Below are 13,190 nucleotides of genomic sequence, written 5' to 3'. Positions count from 1 at the left end.
GGCGGGCGGAGCCGCCCGGAGCCGCCCCGCACCCCCGCCGCGGGCGGGGACCCCGCAGCCGCCCCGCTGCCGGCCGGTCCCGCCGCCGAGCCGGTGAGCAGCGGGCGGGCAGGGCCGGGGGCGGGGGGGGCCGCACCGGGCACGGGGGGGTGCGCGCGCGTGTGCGCGTGTGCGCGTGCAAGGGGGCGTGCACGGGCGGCTGCGTGCGGGGGCGGGGGGCGCGCGGCTTCTGCGAGGGCTCGCGCGCAGCGGGCGCGGGTGTGCAGGGGTGTGCGCGGTGTGAGCGGGTGCGCGTACGCGGGGCTCCCCGGGGGACGTGTGCGCGGGGGGCGGAGGGCCTGGGGTGCGTGCGTGGGAGTGTGCGTGCGTGGGAGTGTGTGCGCGTGTGCGTGAGCGCGTGTGTGGATGTGTGTGCGTGTGTGTGTGTGTCAGCATGCGTGTGCGTGTGTGCGTGTGCAGGATGCAGGCGCACTCGGGGGGGGCGTGGAGGGCAGCCCGCCCCGCAGCGTGGGGCTGCTCCCCGTGGGGCTGTTCCCAGGTGGGCGTTTGCCATGCGGGGCGTGCGCAGCCCGTAAGGCTCCGTGCGTGTGTTTACACGTGTGTCGGTGTGCGTTACGCGCGGGGCTCGGCTGAGGGTGCTTGCGCAGCGCCCTGGACGCGACTTATGGGTTGCTCGGAAGGAGGTGTGTGTGCACGCTCCGTGTCAGGCATGGGGCACGCGTGTGTGCAGCGTGTCCCACGTGTGTGGACGTGCTCTGCAGGCCGCACGCGTGCTGCGTGTCCCAGGCGTGTGGCCGCTGCGCCTGACGAAGGAGCCAAAGCAGCCCTTGGCCTTGGGGGCGCAGGGGGAGCTGGGGCCACGCAGGCTGTGGGGCATCCCCGTTGCGCCCCGTGCCTGCTCCAGCTGGTGCTGTGCCTGCTTTTGGGGTCTGCTCCCCGCCTCCTCCGGGCAGCACCGTGCTCTGCCAGGGTCAGCGGGCCCCAGGAGACATGCGCTGGTTTGAGCTGTGTGGGGCCAGGGACGGCCGGGAAGGGGTCACACGTCCCTGAGCCAGGACCCCCCAGTTCTTTCACCCCGGGGGAGCAGAGCCAAGCCTGACGTCACACGGGAGTGATGGGAGCGATAGGACGCGTGCATTTTGTGCGGTGCCTGGCGGGCTGGGTCCAGGCGCCCTGCAGCGGAGGGGATGCTGTGGGGCTGGCTGCGTACGGCTGTCGGACAGGCACCGACACCCCTGGCAGTGTGGTCAGAGCTGGCTGGGGGCTGGGGGGCAGCCAGGGCTGCTGGAGGGGCAGAGAGCAGGGCCGCGGCCCCGTGGGAGGCCCTCGGCTCGGGCAGGGTGGCACGGCCAGCGCCCACGGGACGTGGAAGATGTCCCGGGGTCCCTGGGCCCTGCGGAGAGCCCTGCGGTTCCCTGCGTGGCTGGCCACACCCCGCGGGCCTGCGTCGGGGCCGGCCCCGGGCTTTGCCCTCCTGCGCCTCGTCCCGAGCGGGGCCTCTCCTCCGGGGCTGCTGGCTGACGGGGTGCAGCGAAGCGGAGCCAACGTGCCTGCGTCGCGCTCCCGCCTGCCGCGCCGGAGGCAGCCGGGCTCCAGTGGGACGCACGGCAGCCTCCGAGCTGCTGGCGTGGAGCAGCTGGGTCTGGGAGCATCTGCGTGTGAATCAGCAGGGCTGGGGGCCTGCGCGGCTGCAGGTGCGTGTGCAAGCACGCTCCCGCCCTGCGCGTGTGTGCGGCCCCGAGGAGGCCGTGGGCGGGGGGCTCGGGGGGGCCGCCTGCCGTCGTCTGGCAGCTTCCAGGAGAGCCGAGCCGGGGGCGAGCACGCCAGCCCGGGGAGACGCGGGTCGGGAGGAAGAGCCGCGGCGCGTGGGCCGTGTGCAAGCCAGGCGCAGGTCTCTGTGCGGAGGCCGTGCCTGCGCTGGGGCAGGCTGCGGAAGGAAGGCGTGAGCACACGGGCAGCAGCAGCGGGGTGCACGCATCCCCAGCCCCGCTCCTTGCAGGCAGCGGTGCCCAGCTCCACGGCCGGCTTCCCAGGCACCCACCGCCCACAGGAGCGGGGCGGAGGGCGCTGGCGTGGGAATTTGATGCAGAAACCGCCGCCCCGCCTGCCCGGTGACCCCAGGCCACGGGTTTGGTGCTGCCCGGCACCCTGAGCGGTTTCCCCATCGCCAGCCGCTGTTGCAGGCGGAGGGTGGGCCGCCACGGCAGCCGTGCGTGCCGGTACCTGCAGAGCCGCGCGGGGCACGCACACGCCGGCCCCGGGCGGGCGCTGCGCCTGCGCGGGTGTGCGAGCGGGGCAGGGTGCTGCAGGGTGCCCCTGGCGCTGCCCCGCGCTGGCAGGCTGCGTGGGCAGGCGGAGGAGATAAATGGGAGTTTGTCGTAAACAGGCCTGGCTGCCAGCAGCCGTGGGGAGCGCCTCGGCTTAAAGGCGCAGGCTGAGGCGTCGCCGCGCTGCCTGCTCGCTGCCCGGCCCGGGCCGGGGCGCTCTGACCCCCCTGCCCCCCCTGCCCGCCGCCCCTGCCCGCCCCGGGAGCAGCTGGCCTCCCCGCGGGGGGTTCCCGTCCCTGCGTGCCATCACACCGGGCTGCTGGCACCCTGCTCCCGCGGCCACGCGCAGGCGATGGCTGGGTCCGCAGAACCCCCCAGGGACCCCCGGGGCGCCGTGGGGCAGGGGCGGCCGTGGCTGCGGGGGTGTGTGCTGCTCCCAGCCCGCGCGGGGTGACGTTGGGAGCCGCGTCCCGTCTGCGGCACTTCCCGGGCAAAGGGTGCTGATAAGGCAGGTGGGGTGGAGCCGGCGGGGCTGCCGCGGCCCGGGAGGGGACGTCGGCCCCGGGAGCAGGAAGGGAGCCCAGCCGAGCAGGGAGCCCCCGGGTGCCAGGTACAGCCCGGGCAGCCGGCACCGTCCGGCGGAGCCGAGCGTGCAGAGCGTGGGAGCGCGGGCACAGCCGCCCCGGGTGCGTGGGGAGCACTTCTCCCGGGCGGGGGGCTTGCGGGCGGCCCCGCCGGTGGGGCGGTGATGGCCCAGGTCACCGGGGCTGGGGCTGGCTGAGCAGGGCGGTGTGGAGCGCTGCCCCGCGCGGGAAGGGCGGTGGCGGGGCAGCCCCGGCCCCCTGAGAGCTGCCTGCTGCCGGGAGAGACCCTTTCCCCCCGTTGCCATGGCAAAATAAGCAGCTGTCATTAATAACGTGTTGCCATGGCGACCGCTGGACGAGGCCCGCTCTGTGGGCTCTGCGTGCGCTTCTGCGGGGGCCGCGGGCCCTCCCCGCTCCCCGGCCGGGGTGCGAAGCCCACCACGCGCACAGGTGGAGGCTGCGGCCCGGCGCTGCCTGCTCGACGGTGTGCCCACCCCAGGCGGGCCCCGCGGGGACCACCCCTACCCCAGACCCCCCGGGTCAGGGCGCTGGGGCTGGCAGGGCCGGGTCCGCCGTGCTGCCCTGTGCCCGCGAGCTTTGCCCCGTGGGGCGGCACGGGTGTCCCGCTGCCCAGCTGGTTCCCGAGGGAGGGCAGGGAGCGCTGGGCCGTGCTGGGGCGGGGGCTGCAGGCCCCGGCAGAGACCCCGGCCCGCTGCAGGGGAAGGGCTCTGCAGAGAGGGGGGAAGCTCGAGCTCTGGGGGGCTGCGGGAGCTCCCCGCGGCCGCGGGCGCTGGCGGCAGCCTCGGGGCCGAGCTGCCCCAGGACAGACCGACAGACGTCCCCAGGACAGACCGACGCCCCCAGGCCGGCCTTTCCCACGCCAGCCGGTTCTCCCTGCTGCGGGGAGGGACGTGTGGGTGCGGGGGGACCCCCGGCTGCCCGGGCCCGCGGGACAAAGCAGCGGCCCCTCGGGGCCGGGACCGGCTGGGCGGGGGGCGGGCGGGCAGGGCGCTGCGGGGAAGCCCCCCTGGGCCGCGGAGCCCCGGGAGCGGGTCCCGGCGGGGCGGGGCGGGGCGGGGGCGGTGTCTACGGGGAACCGGCCGCCTCCTCTTCCGAGCTGCCCGCCCCGCCCGGGGCACCGGCACGGCGCGGTGCAGCTCACGTCGGTACCGGGCGGCTCGGCTCGGCTCGGCTCTCGGTTCGGTTCGGCGCAGCCCGGCTCGGTACGGCTCGGCGGGGCCGGGCCGGGCTGGGCTCGGTACGGCGGGGCCGGGCTGGGCTCTGCTGGGGCCGCCCCGCCCTGGTGCCCGGCTGGGGGGCGGCCCCGGGGCGGTGCCGGTGCCGGTGCCGGGTCCAGCCGCTGAGCCCCCCTCTCCCCGCAGGTCTGCGGCGCCGGGCTTGGCGGGAGGCGGCAGAAGGAGCACCGGCCCGGCCCGGGATGGCGGTGCCGGTGCTGGCCGTGCTGGCCGTCCTGCGGCTGTCGGCGGCGCAGGAGCCGGTCCCGCGGGTCAGCCTGCCCTACGGTGAGTGTCCGCCTGCCCACGGTGAGTGTCTGCCCGCCCGCCGTGGGTGTCTGCCCCGCGCGGCTCCGGCGGGACCACCCCCCCCGCCCCGGTCCGGCTGAGCATCCCGCCCAGCGCCCCCCCCGCCCCCATCCCCGGGACCCCCCCCCGGACTCCCCACGCCGCGGGACAGGGTGGCCCCGCCGCCCTACGTGGAAACGCCTTGTGACAGCCGGCGGTGCTGAGGCTGCACAACACCCTCCCAGCCGGCCCGGCAAGCCCCAGCTCGTGTCCTGCCGTGGGGCTGGGGCTGGGGCTAGGGCGGCCGTGCTGCCCGGGGACGCAGGGCGATGCAGGGCAGTGGGGTGCAGCACTGTGGGGGGGCTGCTGTGGGGCTGCAGGCGTGGCGGTCAGGGAGCGAAGCAGGGTGCCTCCCGGCATCGGGACCCAAGGGCGCGAGCGGGTCTGGGGCACCTGGGGGTGCAGTGGTGGCCACCACGTCCCGCGTGAGCGTGGGACAGGGTGAGCTGGCCACGAGGGCTCTGCCCACCCGCTCTGCCCTGCGACTTCATCCTCACCGGGCAGCTGGGTGCCTGCAGGCCCCATGTCCCCAGGCTCCGTGCCACCCCTTGCTGTGTCCTGTGCCAGGCTGCTCGGTGACCCACCGCAGCCCCCGTCAGAGCGCAGCCCCCGCGCAGCCCTGCACTGGGGAAGGACAGCTGGGAGGCCAGGCCTGGCAAGTGGGGGGCCTGGCCTGCAGACCCCTCTCGCCCTGCAGGGACCCCCCAGCAGCAGGGCACGCTCTGCGGGCAGCTTGGGCTCGGCATCGGCAGCTGCCGGGCCCAGCTCTGTCATCCGGCGCCGGGGCTGTGGCGTGGTGGGGGCTGCCCACGAGTGTCTGGGCTGGCTGCGCTGCAGGTGGCTAAATCCAGCTGCTGCCGGCCAGCGGAGCCCGTCCCGCGCTGGCTGCCGGCTGGGCAGCCTGGGAGGGTGCCGTGGTTTGGGTCAGGCCAGCTCTGGCAGCGAGGCACGGGCAGCTGGGAGCGCTCCCTGGCTCGGCATGCTGCAGTTCGTCGGCGTGGACGTGGCCTCGCCACGTGCTCCCGTGACCGCCGGCCACAGTTGTGGTGGCACCAGCGGATCTGGGACCCGCTGAGCTGGACGGGAGGCCTGGGAGCCAGCAGGACAGCCCCGCTCGGTGTTGTGCCATGCCGTGCCACGCCGCGTCGAGCCGCGCTGCCCAGCCCTGCCTGCGCAGACCGGTTCTGGCCCAGCTCTGCCCACCTGCCACAGGCGCTGCAGCTCATGGGCAGCACCCAGGGGTCCCGACCTGGACCCCCGGCACTGCCGGGGGGAGCTGGGTGGGGGGCGCGGGCCTGTGTGCGCCCGGCAGTGGCTCCCGGGGAGGTGGGGAGCGCGGCGGTGCGGGGCTTGCGGTTGGCGGGAGGGAGGAGCTGGCGAGCTGCTCCCCTGGGAGCGCTGGATGTGCCTGCAGCAGGTTTGTCTGGAAGAAGCAGGTCTTGTCCTAACAGGTCCCCTGGCAGCCAGCACCGGCTCCCGTGGCTCCCTGGGCCAGGACAGCTTTGGGGGGCGCAGGGGCCCCCGCCGCCCCTCTGCTGCCCGTGCTGGGCCGTGCTCACTGCGGGTGATGTCGCCCCGGGGCTGGGGCGTGGGACCCTTGGCAGGAGGATGCCCTGGGGGGTCGGCATCCCTCCCTCCGCGCCGCTGCACGGAGCCAGGGCAGGTGCTGGGCCGGCTGAGCCCCCTGGGATGGCGGGATGGTGCCCCGTCCAGCCGCAGCCGGAGCTCGTGGAGTGACAGGGGAAGGGGAGTGGGGTCCGACCCCGCAGCGCCGCTGGCACCGCGGCACCTCGAGCCCTCGCAGGGGCACGAGCAGAGCAGGGGCTGGCGGGAGCCCCGGGGCTGTCCCGGCACCAACCTGGGAGCAGGCAGGGGGGGCAGGGGGTCGGGGGAGGTCGGGGTGTCCCCGGGGCACGGGGGGTCAGGCGTGAGGCAGCTGGCAGCGTGAGTCAGCCCAGCGTGTCCCGCTGACACAGCCGGGCCGGTCTGGTTTCAGAGCGGCTGCGGGAGAGGAAGGGCTTCCGGGGCCAGGCCGCCCACGCGGGACGGGCGCGGGGTGACTCAGGGCACGGGCAGCCGCCGGGGCTGGCCCGCGGGCCGGGGTGAGCAGCCAGCCCCGCCACCCGTCTCTCCCCGCCGCGGGCGTGGGGGGCTCGGGGTCCCCGTGGGGCCGGGCTGGGCCGCCCACGCCGCAGGGCTGAGCGCCGGGGGCTGCGTGCGGCCAGGCGGGCGCAGGCCTGGCTGCGGGGCGCAGTGCCGGGCAGGGCGATACAGCGTGCCCTGGGGCCATCCCCGGGGCCGGGACAGGCGGTGGCTCGTGCTGGCAGCAGCGCAGAGGCCACCCTCGGGCGCTGCCGCGGCCGCGCACGGATCACCGCAGCGCGGTGCCACGTGCGTCTGACCGCGTGGGGCGAGCCGGATCCCGCCCCGGCGGCTCCGTGCGGGCAGCGCGGCCGAGGTGCGAGGCCAGGAACGAGCTGTGGCGCGGGGGTCCCGGGGCGTCTGGTGCAGGCTGTGTGAGGCTGACGCCCGTCGCTCTCCCTCCCCAGACTCGGCCGAGCGGGTCGTGCGGCGCTTCGAGGTGCCCAGCGTGTCCAACTACACAGCGCTGCTGCTGAGCCCGGACGGCGGCATGCTCTACCTCGGGGCGCGCGAGCTGCTCCTCGCTGTCAACACCAGCCACTTCCAGCGCGGCGCGCCGGCTCGCAGGGTGAGCACACGGGCAGGGACCGCGCCGTTGCGGGACCGCGGAGCCCCCGGGGAGGGGGCACCGAGCCGGCTCTGGTGTCCTGGGCAGCGCGGTGCTCGGGCCCAGCCAGCGGCTGCCTCGCCAGCACGATTGGGGAGTGGGGGATGTCGATGCTGGGGGCGCGAGCTCCGCCAGCCCGAGGCGAGGGGGTGTGTGGGGACCAGCCAGTGGCAAGGGGCTCCCAGTGACCGTCCCCTCCCTGCAGCTGCCGTGGAGCGCGGATGAGGAGAAGAAGAGGCAGTGCGTGTTCAAGGGCAAGGATCCCCAGGTGAGCCCTGCTGCGGCGGGCGTCCAGGGGCCGTGGTGGGAGCGGGCAGCGCCCCGGGCCGGGGTGCGTGCGGGCAGGAGGGCTGAGCCGGGTCCCCTCGCCCCTGCAGAGGGACTGTCACAACTACATCAAGATGCTGCTGCAGCTAAACGGCACCCACCTCTACACCTGCGGGACCTGCGCCTTCAGCCCAGCCTGCGCCTACATCGTGAGCACGGGGAGCGGGGTCGGGGGCCGCGGGCTCCCCCTCTGCCCTCGGGGCCCCACGGCGGGGGTCCCGGGCGCTGGTGGTGCTGCTGGCTCACAGCCCCATCCTGTTGCAGAACGTGCAGCACTTCAGCCTGGAGCGAGACACGTCGGGGAAGGTGCTGCTGGAGGACGGGAAGGGACGCTGCCCCTTCGACCCCGAGTACCGGTCCACGGCCGTCATGGTTGGTAAGGCACGCCGCCCCGGGACCCTCGCCCTCTCTGCGGTGCCCGGCTGCTCGGCCAGCCTGAACCAGAGCCGGGCCAGCATGGACCCCGGCGGGCGAGCGGGGCCACGGGCTGTGCCGGGCGGCGCGTGCCGGGTCCCAGCAGCAGCGTCTCTTTGGCAGACGGCGAGCTCTACGCCGGGACAGTCAGCAACTTCCAGGGCAATGAGCCGACCATCTCCCGCAGCCAGGAGAGCCGCATCGCCCTCAAGACGGAGAACTCCCTCAACTGGCTGCAGGGTGAGAGCCGGGGCCGGCGCGGCGGGGTCTGTGGAGGCGTGGGGACGGGGACTGGCCTGGTGACGGGGCGATGCTGAGGGTGCCTGTGCCCCCAGACCCGGTCTTCGTGGGCTCAGCCTACCTTCGGGAGAGCCTGCCCGCCGGCAACCCCGAGGGCGACGACGACAAGGTCTACTTCTTCTTCAGCGAGACCGGCAAAGAGTTTGACTACTTCGAGAACACCATCGTCTCCCGCATCGCGCGCGTCTGCAAGGTGGGCGCAGGGTGGTGTGCGTGGCCCAGGATGTTGCTCGCCGCTGGGGTGGGGGCAGTGTGGGACCATCCTGCACGTCTCCATCCCCCGGTTCCCGGGCGCCCCAGGAGGGGACCAGCGCCCGTGGGAGACCCCTCTGGGGCAGTTACGGCTCCGTAGTGCCCAGCCCAGGGCTGCAGCTCCAGACGCTGCTCCCGCCAGCCCCGTTGGTGGCAGGGACCCTTCCCCGTCTCCTCTGCCCCCTCGCTGGAGGGGATGCAAGCCCCGTCCTCCCCTTGAGTCGTGTTTCCCTTCCCCTGGGCACCTCGGAGGCTGCTTCGCTTGTGCCTCCCCGACACCGGGGCTGCTCCCCCAGGGCCTCGGCTCTGCTGCGCCGACGGCCAGAGCCCTGCTCCTCTCGCCCAGCCCCGCGGCTCCTCGCTGCCAGGCGGCTGTGGCATCGCGCCCTGACCCGCTGCGCCACGCAGGGGGACCAGGGCGGGGAGCGCGTGCTGCAGCGGCGGTGGACCACCTTCCTGAAGGCGCAGCTGCTCTGCTCGCACCCCGAGGATGGCTTCCCCTTCAACGTGCTGCAGGACGTCTTTGTGCTCACGCCGGGGGAGCTGCACTGGAGGGAGACGCTCTTCTACGGCGTCTTCACCTCGCAGTGGTGAGCAGCAGGCGAGGGCGGGCTGGGGACCCGGGAGCGCTGCCCGAGGGGCGGCCGAGGAGCTGCAGGTCAGCTCCGGCCACGCTCGGGGTCCCAGGGCGGCGGGGGCGGCGCGGAGGAGCTGGGTTGCCTGACCCTGCCACGGGCTTTGCCTCTCCCCTGCCAGGAACAAGGGCGGCCTGGGCAGCTCGGCCGTGTGCGCCTTCCCCATGCGCAGCGTGCAGCAGGCCTTCGGCGGGCTCTACAAGGAGGTGAACCGCGAGACGCAGCAGTGGTACACAGACACCAGCCCTGTGCCGGAGCCCCGGCCGGGCACGGTACGTGTCTCCTCGGCGCCTGCCTGGGCGCGGGGCAGCCCCTCGCGTTCTCTGGGTCCTGGCGGCCACCACAGTGTGGCCACTCGCCCGCCCGCTGCCCCGTGCCCCGGCCAAGCCCCCTCCTCTCTCCGCAGTGCATCACCAGCCACACGCGGCACCTGAAGATCAACTCGTCCCTCCAGATGCCGGACCGGGTGCTGAACTTCATCAAGGACCACTTCCTGATGGACAGCGCGGTGCGCAGCCAGCCGCTGCTGCTGCAGAGCCGCCTGCGCTACCAGCAGATCGGCGTCCACCGCACGCAGGGCCTCCACGGCACCTACGATGTCCTCTTCCTCGGCACGGGTGAGCGTGGCCGCGGGCCGCTGAGGGGTGGGTGCTGGCGAGCTGCGTGCCCCCAGCCCCGCTCAGCACGGCCCCTGTGTTTGCAGACGACGGCCGGTTGCACAAGGCTGTGCGCGTGAACCACGGGGTGCACATCATCGAGGAGATCCGCCTCTTCCCCGCCGGACAGCCCGTTCTCCAGCTGCTGCTGGACCAGGACCAGGCAGGAGCCGGGCACGGGCGTGCCGGGGCTGGGGCTGGGGTGGGGGGTGCCGTGGGCTCAGCCCGCGTGGGGCAGGTCCCACCCGTGTGCTGGCTGCCAGGGAGGCTGGGAGGGCAGGGGGGCGCGGAGCCGACCTCGCTGCGGGGCTGTGGCCATGCCGCTGACCCTGCCGCGTCCCCTCCCGCAGGGCCTGGTCTACGCAGCCACCTACGCGGCCGTGGCTCAAGTGCCCTTTGCCAACTGCAGCCTGTACCGCAGCTGCGGGGAGTGCGTGCTGGCGCGGGACCCCTTCTGCGCGTGGAGTCGGGGCGCCTGCCGCAGGGCCGCCCTGCACGCCTCGGCGCACCCCCAGTAAGTGCTGCGCCCCCTCTCCCTCCCCGTGCACCCCGCGGCACCCCGCCGCCCTGACCCCGCTCCGTCCGCAGGCTCTGGGCGCAGGACGTCGAGGGAGCTGACACCGAGCGGCTCTGCCAGCCGGCCAACGCCTCCCAGCCCCGGCCCCGCATCCTCCTGCCCCCAGGTGAGCTCCGGCGGGTGCTGCATACTGGTGGCTCTGACACGCCCCAGGCTCAGCACCCCATCACCCTCAGCCCGCCGCTGGGGTCCCCGCAGCCTCGCTGACGTCCCCGCGGCTTGTCTCCCCGCAGCCTCGGGCACCCCGTGCCAGCGGATCCAGCTGCCGCCCAACGCGGTGCGGCCGCTGCCGTGCCGGCCGCTCTCCAACCTGGCCTCGCGGCGCTGGCTGCACGACGGGGCGCCCGTCAATGCCTCCTACCTGGTGCTGCCCGACGGGGCCCTCATCCTAGTGGGCAGCCCCGAGCGGGCGGGCACCTACGAGTGCTGGTCGCTGGAGGAGGGCTTCCGCAAGCTCATGGCCAGCTACTGCGTGGGCGTGCAGGAGCCAGCCCACGGGCCGCCGGAGCCCGGCAAGAAGGTGGCCACCGGCCGGGATGCCTTGGAGACCGTCAGCACGTCCCGGAGCACCTCCACGGTGGGCAGCGCCGCGGCCCGGCTGGACGGCAAGACCTACTGGACCGAGTTCCTGGTGATGTGCGTGCTCTTCGCTGCCGCCGTCCTCGTGCTGGCCCTCTTCCTCCTACACCGGCACCGCGACGGCATGAAAGCCTTGCTGGAGCCCAGCGACCCCGGTCGGCACCAGAAGCCACCCCGCAAGCCGGTGGAGAGCCTGCCCCTGAACGGCAGCAGCCTGCCCAGCGCGGTGCCCGAGCACAAGGGCTACCAGGCCCTGCAGGACAACTACATCGTCAGCACCCCCGTGCACGAGCCCCCGGGCCCCCCGCGCGCCTTCTCCGAGTCGGAGAAGAGGCCCCTCCATGTCCGGGACAGCTTCGTGGAGGTGTCTCCCGCCTGCCAAAGACCCCGGGTCCGCCTGGGCTCCGAGATCCAGGACTCGGTGGTGTGACGGGGGCGAGCCGAACCCTTGCCCACGACCACCTCTGCTCTGCTGAGCCTCGCCAGACCGGCGCTGTGCCCGGGGTCCGTGTTGTCTGTGTGTGCATGCTAGGAGCTCGCGTCCCGCTGCGGCACCTGCCCAGCTGGCAGGGCTGGCCCCGCGTCGCCCGTCGGGGCTCGGCTCTGCCGGGGAGCTCCTCCGGCATTGCCTTGGCTGCTCCGGCTCCTCGGGACGGCGCTGGTGGCTCCAGGCGTGATGGGTGCTTCGTGCCTTCCAGGAGCGTGCAGGACTCTTCCCCCAGCCCGGCGTCGCCGCCACGGGGACGGGCATGGCGCCCAGCTCAGGCTGCTGGCGCGGCCCTGGCTCCGCGGGGCCCCGGCCCCCTCTATGCAGAGGGCAGGAGGGGGTGACCGCAGCCCCCTTGCAGCCTAACTCACTGTGATGTCCCGCGGTGGGACGCGGAGCCTGGTGTGCAGCTGGGCGGTGCGGGCGCAGCGACCCCGCGGCATGTGCTGTGTGTCTGTGCTTGGTTCGTTTTTAATACGTTGAAAATGTGAATCGTCTCCCGGGGAGGGAGCGGGCAGCGGCACTTGCCCTGCACCGGGCTGAGCAGCGACTCGCCCCCGCATTCCCGCGTGTGTGTGCAGAAACGTCTGTGGTTTTTATATAAAGTCCAGGTGTCTCCTTTGGACGTGTGTGTGCTGCTGCACCCGCACAGCTGGCAGGGCTGGGCATCTTCTCGGGGCTGAACACGGCCGGGTCCGTCCCGGCGGCCCCACGGAAAGGAACCGTGTGCAGCTCTTGTTGCGGTCAGGGGGAACCTGCCCGTGTCCGGCTGCCCCTCACCCGGGCGGGACAGGCAGGCAGACGGAGAGGGCAGGCGCGTCGAGCCGGTGGTCAGATCTCCCGCGAAGTCCCTGTGAGCTGGGCCGCGGGGCGGCGCAGGGAGCTGGCCGTGTGCGCTGGCAGCGGCGTGGCCCCAGGCGGGGGCCCGAGGGTCCCTGTGACCCTGCTGTCAGGGTGCCGTGCATCCACGGCGCCAAGCTCGGGCAGCGCTCGGCTGTTTTGGGGCTGCGCGTAGCGGCGTGCGCTGCGGCGGGCAGTCTTGGGGGGACAGAGCGGAGCAGCCCCCGCAGGGCGGGGAGCCGCAGAGCAGCGGGGTGAGGCTGTCCCAGCACTGCTGGAGGTGGAGGAAGGCAGAGGTGACCAGGAGGAAGAAAAGTGGGGGCCTGGGGCTGGGAGGGGGGTGGCCTCTGGCGAGAGAGGGGCTGTGGCAGCCCCCTTGCCCGGGACCTCGGTGTTGTGCTGCATGTGGGACCCCGCCGCCAGCCCAGGGAGCAGCCCTGTCCCTGTCCCGCACAGCGGCAGGCAGACCCCAGCTGCTTTGCCAGCAGGATGTGATGCTGTGACGGCCAGGACTGGCACCTGCGGCGCGGCGCTGCCCGTGAGCCCTCGTGCCTGGGAAGCGGCGGCAGCGCGAGCGCAGGGCTGGGGGGAGCGGTGAGCTCCACACCAAGCTGGAGCTGGCGTGTCGGGGCAGGCTCCCCCAGGGACAGGCACTGCATCGCTCCCGGCTGGACCCAACCGAGCTTCCTGCCCAGCCTGTTCTGGGACATCAAAAAAGCCACCGGAGGTGTTGGCTGGTGCAGTGCCAGCAGACACAGCCCCCGGGCCGCAGGCCGCGGCAGGCAGATACCATCGGTGCTGCGAGGCACCGAGCTGGAAGGGCCAGCACCGCAGTGAGCGAGAGCCGGTACATGAGAAAGGGCCGCGCCGGTGCCCTGGGACAACCACCAGCCACTCCACCCTGGCGCGGGTGCTCCCGCAGGGCGAGCCGGACCCCGGC

The 13,190-nt window shown here is 74.2% G+C and overlaps 1 protein-coding gene across 1 annotated transcript; it reads left to right on the top strand.

Moving 5' to 3' along the window:
- Positions 1 to 34: 34 nt before the first annotated feature.
- Positions 35 to 12,035, top strand: SEMA4B (semaphorin 4B). The gene is made up of 15 exons (XM_086757285.1): positions 35 to 93; positions 4,234 to 4,374; positions 6,984 to 7,144; positions 7,389 to 7,451; positions 7,561 to 7,659; positions 7,775 to 7,886; positions 8,048 to 8,164; positions 8,260 to 8,417; positions 8,885 to 9,066; positions 9,233 to 9,383; positions 9,518 to 9,728; positions 9,815 to 9,930; positions 10,118 to 10,281; positions 10,356 to 10,450; positions 10,578 to 12,035. Exons 2-15 carry the CDS (start codon positions 4,290 to 4,292, stop codon positions 11,351 to 11,353), a joined length of 2,490 nt encoding a protein of 829 aa, XP_086613411.1. The 5' UTR covers positions 35 to 93; positions 4,234 to 4,289; the 3' UTR covers positions 11,354 to 12,035.
- Positions 12,036 to 13,190: the final 1,155 nt, after the last annotated feature.

This window comes from Chlamydotis macqueenii, chromosome 12 (genome assembly GCF_036417535.1).
Source record: "Chlamydotis macqueenii isolate bChlMac1 chromosome 12, bChlMac1.mat, whole genome shotgun sequence".
Lineage (NCBI taxonomy): Eukaryota > Metazoa > Chordata > Aves > Otidiformes > Otididae > Chlamydotis > Chlamydotis macqueenii.
The sequence above is the reverse complement of the archived record's forward strand: the minus strand, read 5'-3'. Positions and strand labels throughout refer to the sequence as shown.

Coding starts and splice junctions, on each gene's coding strand:
- SEMA4B (XM_086757285.1), top strand. CDS start 4,290: ATGGCGGTGCCGGTGCTGGCCGTGCTGGCCGTCCTGCGGCTGTCGGCG. Junction 7,145..7,388: donor GCGGCGCGCCGGCTCGCAGG/GTGAGCACACGG, acceptor CCCTCCCTGCAG/CTGCCGTGGAGCGCGGATGA. Junction 7,660..7,774: donor GCCCAGCCTGCGCCTACATC/GTGAGCACGGGG, acceptor ATCCTGTTGCAG/AACGTGCAGCACTTCAGCCT.